Source organism: Citrus sinensis, chromosome 7 (assembly GCF_022201045.2).
Source record: "Citrus sinensis cultivar Valencia sweet orange chromosome 7, DVS_A1.0, whole genome shotgun sequence".
Taxonomy (NCBI): domain Eukaryota; kingdom Viridiplantae; phylum Streptophyta; class Magnoliopsida; order Sapindales; family Rutaceae; genus Citrus; species Citrus sinensis.
This window is the reverse complement of record NC_068562.1, coordinates 1,528,743-1,539,254: the sequence shown is the minus strand read 5'-3', so window position 1 is coordinate 1,539,254 and position 10,512 is coordinate 1,528,743. Positions and strand designations below refer to the sequence as shown.

The 10,512-nt window shown below is 37.3% G+C and overlaps 2 protein-coding genes across 2 annotated transcripts; one reads left to right on the top strand and one right to left on the bottom strand.

The window, feature by feature from the left end:
- The first annotated feature begins 337 nt into the window (after positions 1-337).
- LOC102612709 (uncharacterized) lies at positions 338-3,082 on the top strand. Its single transcript, XM_006466862.3, has 6 exons — positions 338-697; positions 808-891; positions 980-1,067; positions 1,760-1,848; positions 2,440-2,551; positions 2,637-3,082. Exons 1-6 carry the CDS (start codon positions 656-658, stop codon positions 2,864-2,866), a joined length of 645 nt encoding a protein of 214 aa, XP_006466925.1. The 5' UTR covers positions 338-655; the 3' UTR covers positions 2,867-3,082.
- Positions 3,083-3,512: 430 nt separating this feature from the next.
- LOC102613014 (GDP-mannose 4,6 dehydratase 1) lies at positions 3,513-4,910 on the bottom strand. The gene has a single exon (XM_006466863.4). The coding sequence runs from the start codon at positions 4,800-4,802 to the stop codon at positions 3,696-3,698; it is 1,107 nt and encodes a 368-aa protein (XP_006466926.1). The 5' UTR covers positions 4,803-4,910; the 3' UTR covers positions 3,513-3,695.
- Positions 4,911-10,512: the final 5,602 nt, after the last annotated feature.

Genomic DNA, 10,512 nt, shown 5'->3' with positions numbered 1-10,512 from the left:
TTAACAAAATTTTATACTAATGTCTTTCTTACAATGATTCTCTCGACGAGAATCATTGATCATCATCATTTGTTACAGTATTTTCTTACGAATTATGATTAAGAAACCAAATGTGCAAATTGTATCAACAAAAACAACAAAAATTAAGATGAATTTTAAATTTTTGTTAAAAACCTCTCATTTTTAGCCAATTACTAAAATATTTTTCTAGGCGTTCAGCATATCAGAATGTTGAAGCGTACGGCATTGTCTAAAGTTTGACATTCTAGCACACAAGATTAATAAATTTGAAAGAGTAGGACAAGTTTAAGCGGATAAGACGGAACTACCCTCCTAGCCCTCAAACGAATTATAGTCCCGTTCATCAAACTCCTCAATCGCACGTTTAAGCTCTGAAACTAGATTTGTTATTATCGTAACACTTGATCATGGAATTCTCGTTGATCCCTTGATCTGCACTGCGAGGCTGGCTAAGAGTTCGATAGTTCATGGAATTACCAGACACAAGGCTAAGTGGATTACCATTCATATCTAATCGGGAACACCTCAATACTGGCCAATTGCTTGCTGTGCTTACTTTTTTCCTCACAGTATAGCATCGAATTGAAATCTAATAAGTAATTAAGTATAGAAACTAAAACAAAAGTCTGCAGCAATGGGTGCCTCAGAATCCACTCTCTCAAGCCCACAGTCTCAGGTAACTCTTCAATTCTGCTCATCAGTCTTTATATTTGCGTATATTTTCTCAGAGTCTCCCGTTAAATTCACGGCTTAATTTATTATTAACTGAATCTATTGCTCCTCTAGAGACCAATAGACGATATCACCACCGTCTCCTATAAATCAGAATCCGTCGATCCTATATTAGAGAATATCAAATCCCTCAAGATTGTGAGTTTTTTTTTTTCTTTCCTCTGAAGGAATTCGCATTCGTCAATATCTTATAAAAATTTAATTTTAAATTTTTGGCTGATCATAGACAACGCCAATACTGACATCACCACCACCAACGGAGAGTAGCTTGACTGACATTTTAGTAAGAAGATCATCTACTTCTTCGGCTTCAGGTGGGTTTTAATGGTTCAAATAGCGGGTGTATTTGATTCAATGAGTTGTAAATTAGGGTTTCAAAGTGAAGTGTTCCTTTTGTTTACTACCTTGTAAGTTTTTCACTCTTAGTTTATGTTTAAAAAATTCAGAAATTAAGGCCTGTGAAGAGAGGACTGCTCTCAGTTCTTAAATGTTACAAAAGTCCTAAAGCTTTGGAAAAGTCAGAATTTAGAAATATATAAATACAATGTAAACATTGATAACTGCTTTAGCGGGCTCATTATTTGCTAGCTAGATTGAAGTGGCATCAGGCTTTCACCCTTATGGTTGTGGAACTTTTAATGAGTGGTTAAACTCTTGAGTCCTAATTGATTGCTGAACGCGAATATAGTTTCTGGGTTGATTTTCCTCACAAAACTACTCTGAAGTGTGAGGAAATTGGTATGGTTCCCTATGGTTTGGTTTAGTGTCTGACAAGCAGGGGCAAAAGTCTTCAGGCAGACAGAACTTTTAGTACTCTCGTTAATCTTTTCTTTTGAGTATAATAGTATTCATGGTAAAGTGAAATGTGATGTTAGTTTTGTTTTCGTCAAGTGTTTATGGCCCCAGAAGCATTAAGCTGAATAATTTTGTTCTCTTAAGTTATCTTACTGTAATGATTTGGTTGTATTTGATTTTTTCCATCTTTATTTTATGTTCAATAATATAGGTACTGTGAATCCAAAGGTACTGCTGGAGCTTTTCTCAATGTATCGTGATTGGCAGGAGGAGAAAGCCAAACAGATTAGCAAGAGACAGGTTTGCGTTGCCAATCATAAATTTTGAGAGTGCAAGACCAATTCAACTAATATGGATGTTTATGACATAAAGATTGTGAAAGCAAATGCGCAGCTTAGATCAGCTGTGGATCCCTATGAATTTCATATGAGATCCATTTATTTCTGTACATAGTTCTAGGATTTGAATTAAGATTATTATAGAAATTAAATAAATAATCCTGCCCTGGGGACATACAATTCACTGTTACATAATTCTAACTTTATTTGATCCTCAAGGTTGATAGTTAAATATGTATGTAATGATTTGGGTTGAAATGGATTTAGCTCATCCTGCAGTCAAACAGATGCTTTTCTAGATAATGATCAAAGGAGTGAAGGCAGATTTACTGATATTATAGTGTCTATGATCACCGTTTGTCATCTGGTGATGAGTGATTAGTCAATCTGTGTTGATATTACTCATAAACAGGCAAGTCCTACTGGTTTGCCTTTTGATTTTAGAAGTCTGGTTTTGGTTTGTCATCAAGTTTGTAAACGACAAACATCCCCTAAATAAAATAAATTTAGGAATTGAATTTGGATGCACTATGACTATCTAAAATTGTTGTAGGAAGAGATAGAAAACAAGATTGAAGTTGCGGATGCTTTGGCAACAAAACTTCTTCAACGTTTTGGTTACTCTGCGTCAGCAATGAAGACAAGTTCACAGCATCTATCAGAAGGTAACTTGATCAGAGTCAATTCTGCAGGTCTGTTTTACTAGCTTTTTGGGTTTTATTAATTATGTGCTTTGGAAAATACATGCAGTTCATGCTTTGCAGGTGGAAATCGGGGAGCTTAAGGGAAGGTTGACTGAGGTTATTAGTAATTGTGATGCACTGTGCAAGAGAATTGCTGCAGAGGGACCAGACTCACTTCAGGCATCAATCAAGCCACTTGCTGTCACTACTACCAGGTCAGAAGTTAGCTGTAGCTCATCCTCATTGCAAAAGGATGATAAACTTGAGTCCAGTTCAACAGAAGGCAAACTAGACTGACTTTTTGCCTTTTCTGTATAGATCTTTTGTTTCTTTTTACACTTAATTGAAGCTTAGATGGATGGTCAGAACATTCTAACCACTTATTTCTGACTAATATTTGGTTGAGCTTTGTTCATTGTGTTTGGATTTGTGCCACAGAGCATATATTTATGGTTTCATATATTCTTACTCACAAAAGATTTAGTAAAAAAGTTATATTCATTTTGTGGAGAATTTTCTCCGATGATAAGATCGTAGGAGTTTAACATAGCGACTCTGAAAGCATGAAGGGAAGGGCAAATTCGTTCTCCCTGTGATAAACTAGCGAATCCACTGATAATTCCTCCTTTCGCAAAATACATTATAAATAAACAACCAAATCTGCTGTAAAGAAACAATAATCCGAATGCAAACTACCAATTACTAAAGGTCTTTTTTGGAAATTGCTCCCTTGCCATGGCCCATGAGCATGCCATACACTCGTCATGCATGTTGAATCCCACAGTCCAGACACGCATGTGAGCTATAAATAAAGAGGCTGTAAATTGGAGAGTATCGACACGTCATTTCCGGTGATGATGATGCACTGTGTAAACTAGAAAGATCAAATCTGGATCTACCCAAACACAATTTGCCCAATTGGCAGAAATTGGAAAACTCATAGTAGATGCTAAATAGCAATTTCATCTTCCTGAAATTAACGAATGAAGTTACAAAGATTCAAACGACATAAAACATGAAATAACACTTGAACTAAACAAATATTCTCCTCAAAAATCAAACCCTAGAAAGCACTCAAGCTGTCAAGCATTAGCTTAAAAATAATACAAGAAGGTAAAAACCAAATCTAAGGCTGCTGCTGAGCGTCCATGTATCCAGCATCAACAAGAACTTTCTCTCTTTTAGCCAATTCAATATCTTCATCAACCATCATCTTCACCAACTGCTCAAACCCAACTCGAGGCTTCCAGCCAAGCACTTTCCTGGCCTTGCTTGAATCCCCCTTCAAATTATCAACCTCAGCTGGCCTAAAATACCTCTTATCGATCACCACATGATCCTTCCAATTCAACCCCACATACCCAAACGCGACCTCCAAAAACTCCTCCACTGTATGCGACTCCTCCGTCGCCACCACATAATCATCCGGCTTCTCCTGCTGCAACATCATCCACATTGCCTCCACGTAGTCTCCCGCAAATCCCCAATCCCTCGACGCTTGCAAATTACCCAAAAACAATTTACTCTGCAATCCTATCTTGATCCTCCCAACCGCACGCGTAATTTTTCTAGTAACAAAATTTTCGCCGCGTCTAGGCGATTCGTGGTTAAATAAAATTCCGTTACACGCGAAAAGCCCGTAAGCTTCGCGGTAATTTACAGTGTACCAATGGGCAGCGCATTTCGAAGCAGCGTAAGGAGATCTTGGATGGAAGGGAGTTGTCTCGGATTGCGGAGGCGGAGTGGATCCGAACATTTCGGATGATCCGGCTTGGTAGTAACGGATGTGGGACCTTCCACTGTCTGCAATGTGAGATCTAACAGCTTCGAGCAAACGGAGAGCTCCTGTGGCCACAACATCGGCCGTGTAATCGGGGATCTCGAAGGATACTGCCACGTGAGACTGGGCAGCTAGGTTGTAGACTTCGTCGGGGAGAATGGTGTCGAGCCAGCGACGGAGAGACGACGCGTCGGTGAGATCGGCGTAGTGGAGTTTCATTCGGGCCTTGTGGGCGTTGTGTGGGTCGATGTAGATGTGATTGATACGCTGCGTATTGAAGTTGGAGGACCGTCGGATCAGGCCGTGGACTTCGTAGCCCTTGTTAAGGAGGAATTCCGTTAAGTAGGAGCCGTCTTGGCCGGTAATCCCAGTGATCAGCGCGATTTTCCGTTTAGGAGTGGCGTCACCGTTAATGATCGATTCCGATCTGGATGACTCGTTCTCGGATGCCATTGATGGATGGTCCGGATTGACGTGTCGGGTTTTCGACTTGAATGAGAACGAGGGTCTAGCCGCCTAGTGAGAGTGTTGGCAAGTGACGGTTGTGTTTAGAAGTTTACGCGCTGGACTGAATTGATTTTATAGGCTAACGCGTGAAGCAGGGGTAATATAGTCTATGTCTAATTGGGAGTTTCATACCAGCAGCATGGCGCGGTGGATTTTCGTTGGGGAGGGTAGGAGTTGTCAATTTTCTATTGGGGGGCAGGTTGTCATTTACTTGCCAATTGGAAATTTGAAAGTAAAGCATTGTCAACATTCACTAATCTTGACTTGACTCATCACGATGTCGTTTTTTTTGACGAAATTTTTTGGAAAATTCAAAATTGTTCAAACTACTTAATTATGTAGGAATTAAGTCCACTGGCAGTTGGCTAATTAAACAATTGTGGAGAGCAAACAATCACTGTAACACTCTTATGATATTGCATTAGACGGTCGCTTTATATCTATATTTGTTTCAGTTAATGATGAAGTGTATTCATGAATCATTTCACTTGATTCTGATTTTCACCACTTTTCTTCGTTAAAGCAGGAGATTGTCATAGCAGTTTTTTTTTTTAATTTTTATTAACCGAGAAATCCATTGAAATTTAAATTTAAGACATGAGATCTAAAAACACTGCTTAGCATTAGAGCTCTACCTTAATTTTAGAGAATTACATAATTCATTACAGTCAATTGGGAGGTGTTGAGAAATTAAGCTCCATCAGGACTACTGTTTTAAACTCAAATAAGTTCACATAAGGTTTTTAATTTTTTCACTGTATTAAGTATGAATGAGAACTGGTCTAGAGTAAAGTATGAATGAGAATTGGTCTAGACTAAGAGTAGTGATATTCAACACCACATTTTATCTCACAAGATCTCATCTTTTTATATATTCCACTAATTTATAAAATTACCCTCTTATCTCATAAGACTCCATTTTTTCATCATTTATTAATTTCATTGTCTTATTTCATAACTATTTCTTTTCTTTTTAAAGAATTTTATCAATATACTTCGATGCAAGTCTATCGTCGATTATTTTTGGCTTTGAGGAAAAAAATGGTCGTTTGTGTATATATATATATATATAAACGATATCAAGACTGTGATTGTGTTGTACTGCTCATCAAATTGCTATACAAGGAATGGAATAGAAAACTACAAAGCAGAATAGATGCTAGGCCGATGACTTTGATTGGAAACTAGATACCAGCAGAGTTTCTGCTATTTATGATAATTTCAATATTAGAGGGTCCCGCGAGATTAGGGGTGTCAAAAAAGTCCGCCCGGACCGGACCCGGTCCGGGCAAAACCCGGACCGCATGCATATAAAAACCGGATCCGGGTTTGAAATTCTCAAACCCGGACATTTCCGGGCCCGGGTCCGGGTTTGAAATTCTCAAACTCGGACATTTCCGGGCCCGGGTCCGGGTTTGAAATTCTCAAACCCGGACATTTCCGGGCCCCGGTCCGGGTTTGAAATTCTCAAACCCGGACATTTCCGGGCCCGGGTCCGGGTTCAACACAAAAAACCCGGAACCCGGACCGGACCCGGTTTTTTAATAAATTTAAAAAATAAATATATTATATATAAATATATAATTATGAATTTATGATATGTTGGATGTTATTTAAATTTATTGTGTGATTATTGTGTTGTTGAATTTAATTTATTTATTTTATATATAGATTGAATGAGTTTAAGTTAGAAATTAGATGAATTTAGGTATTAGAAAGTAGATTGAAATAATTTTTATTTATCATTTGTGCAAAATTTGCATTGTTAATGTGTTATATATTTGTATTTGACTATTTTATTTTTTAAAGTTTGAGATTGAATGAGTTTATTTGATTATTTTCTTTTTTAAAATTTGCATTGTTAGAGAAATGAAAAAAAAATTGAAAAAAAAATTGAAGTTATCACATGCGGGTTTAAAAAGCCTGGATCAAAACCCGGACCCGGAAGGTGCCGGGCTCAAGCCCGGACCGCACCCGGAAAAACCGGGTTTTAACCCGGGTCCGGGCTTGCATTTCTATCATCCGGTCCGGTCCTGGGCAACACCAAAACCCGGACCGGACCCGGATTTTGCTAAGCCTACGCGAGATGCAAAGCGAGGCTGAATAACTAGCACTACAGCTATCAAGCAATGGAATGATTGGGCCCAACTAAACAAGGAAAGCTAGCCCAAATCTAAAATGGAAGAATCGACTAAAGGGTGGCGCTACTTAAGCCTTACCCCATTAGACCCACTTATTACTTTAATTTGAATAATCATTTCAATCTCACTGAAATATTGAAAGATGCATGGTAAATTTAACTTTAAAGTTCAATCTTTAACTATTTTAAACATTAAATGTAAGTAATGAGTGTGTAAATAAACATAAAAATATGTATTTTAACTAAAATATTTTATATATATATATATATATATATGTGTGTATTTATCTGACTTTTGGATTTAGTTTAGAATTTTTAGGTGAAATCCGATCTCAATCCAAATTTTAAGAAAACATCCCTAGGTCTGGCCAAACTCGGCTTGTAACACCCGAGCTCAACTTATACCAGGCATGTCTGCCATGCCTACATGTCTTTTCGTTACAAACCCCAAATCTTTTTTTTTTTTTTAATTCAAAATTAGCGTCACTTTGGCAAAAGGAAATGGCTGACAACATACTAAGGAGTGAAGATAAAAAAAAATATATAAATGATGATCTTCATGTTCAATTGCAAATTGTCTTCGGTATTTTCACTGTTATCACATGGGCATATAAGTTCTGGCATGTTCGTAACATCCAATGAGAAGAGGATGAATAATATACGAATTGGATTTTAAAATATCAGTGCCCTAAAAAGAGAAGTTGCAGCAATTTTTTTTTAGGTACTGTAATTAGAAAAAAGAGTGGTGTGGTGCAGCAACTACCCTCATCGAATTATTTGGTCCTACCGATTATCAATGGGATCAAGGATACTTTCAACGAGAGATATATCAAAGAGTCAATGCTTTACTAGTCGAAAATTAAAATTTATCTGAAAGCTTCTTCCCCCCCTTAAGAATCCCCCCGGGTGGTGAATCAGAGCAGAGTCGAGCCCTCGCCCCATTCTTCATGAGCTAATTCACTCCTCACTCCAGGAAGTGAGCTACTAGAATATGAACTCTATTAGAAGTGAATTCCAGGGCGTAGAAGAAAGCTAAGAATGAAGATTTGTACGATCTAAAACGATTCCACATGAAAGAGGACTGCCCTCTTGAGTAATGGGAAGCGGGCTAGTCCCCGAAAATGCTCGTTCCGAAGTCGTTGGGGCAAGTTTGGTATGACATTCTTGAGAAACTAATTTCCTATTATTAAATCAGAAATAATCTCACGCAAGGGGAATTATTCAGAGCGGGCTCAATGGATAATAGGGATGAGGAATAACCACCGGGTGGTTAGGAAACCCTATCTTTAGAGATAAAGAATAATATGGATCTTGTAAAAACATTGCAAAATATATAAGAAGTTGTTGATGGGTGCATAAAAAACGTTAAAGTTGTGAATGAGTTGGAAGGAATCAGTTGCTTTTTGAAAGTAAAGTTGTGAATGAGGACAGCATGGTTCGGGATATCAGAGTGCGAGGAAAGGAGATAATTCGTACCTTCGATGTTTTTCAAAGTGATCGTGGGTTTAGAGTTCAAAACATGTTTCGTTGGTTACGGTTACCTCCTCGGTGGCCGTATTATAAACTAAACTCTGATGGTGCCAGGAAGAGATCCGGTTTGGCGGGAGCATGTGGTTTGATTTGGGATGCTACTGGTAGATGGCATGGTGGTTTCTGCATGAATATTGATATTTGCTCTGTAACAATTGCAGAGCTTTGGGGTTTATACCAGGGGCTGGTATTGGCTTGGCAAATGGGTATAAGATTGTTGGTGGTTGAGATTGATAGCCTTTGTGTTACTCAGTTGCTTAACAGGAACAATTTTAATGCTACCTTGCCCCTCGTCAATGATATTCTTCATCTTCTTTCCCGTAATTGGCAGGTGTCTGTGCACCATATTCATCATGAAGCTAATTTCGCGGTGGACTTCATGGCTAGTCATGCCCTTACTCTCCCTCTTGGCTTTCATCATTTTGCTACCCCTCCCCCGGGCATCGAGACTTGGTTACGTAATGATTGTTTAGGGACTGCATTCTCTCGTGTTGTTAAACCTTAGCTTTCGATGAGGTTCTTAGTTTATATATATATATAAAAAAAAAGTTAACAAAGTGAAATTAAGAGTAATTTGGGAATTAAATGAGATATAATGAGAAATTCAAACATTTTAAGATTTTGATATCGGATACTCAAAATGAAGTTTTAAGAGATAAAAAGTGGTATTAAATGGCTCTATTTTAATTAAAAAACAGTGAAACCTCAATAAATTGTAACATTGAGATAATGAAAATTCATTTAGTTTAACAAATACAATAAACGTGCAGCGGGTTTTGATTTATATTATCAAAATCATATCAAATTTGCTAAAAAATTTATCAAATCTTACTCAAGTCGGCCGAGTACCAGCGGATTTGTGGATAAAATTGTATCTCTGGTGGTAAATGTGTAATTTACAATACTACATGAACATTTTCCTTATTCAACAGTTATCATCGTTTTGTGTTTGTTATATTCTCTGTCACTTGGCCCATCGAATGATTTCACTCATCCTATTCGTCATAAAGGAACCATGATGCCTATGCACAGTCGCATAAGCTAAACCACACAGCACATTATTCCAATTCAACCCATCAACCCAACTGGGATTACAAAAAACCCCACATTAAGCAACTCATAAAGTCATAATCATCTTCGATAAGCTTACGTAAATATAGCACACGTTTCGGCCTAAGAGATATGCCACCTCAGCTTCCACTCGTGCTATTTCGTCTCCGTCGTTGATTCGTGATCCACTGCGTAATTGATAAAAATCTAATGCAAGCTTGTGATTAGAGTCAACGTCGCAATATTGGCGAAAAATAAGGAAAACGAAAAAGAGAGTAAAGGTTTCTTGCTAGCTCTAGGGTTTACAAATTTATTATTATATAAGCTGGAACCACTCCACAGGATTCAACTGAGCAAGCTACTGCTAGATTTGGTTTAGCTTGAAAGCTACTCTGTCAGTGTGTTAGCTCTCAACTAATAAATTCTTTAAATGGTCTAATTTGCTGGCAACATACAGGCTTCAGCTAGGGTTGGCAAAAACTCTAGGTCCGGTCCGGGTATCGTAATGTCGGACCTGAATTAGATCTAATAGATGTCTGGGCCGGGTTGTGCCGGGTTTTAATTCAGGTATTCAAAATTTATATTTTTTTAATATTTTGTGTATATTTTTTATTTTTTGGTAACTTTATAAGTTTTAAATTTATTTTAATAAAATTTGACATGAAAAATATGAATTTTAAGTGTTTAAAACTTTATATATATATAATAAATGAGTCAAATAAATATAAATATTTAAAATAATATATATTTTTAAATATTTTTTAATAAAATACGGATTCTGAATTTATCAAGTAACGCCTAAGACTGGCCCAACTTCATCCACAACCAGGTGGGTGATACTGTGTTTGAACAATGCGCATGACAATTTTTGGAGAATTTATCAAATAAGTAAACAAAATTTTCTAAATCAATAGTGATAATGAACGTTTTTATTAA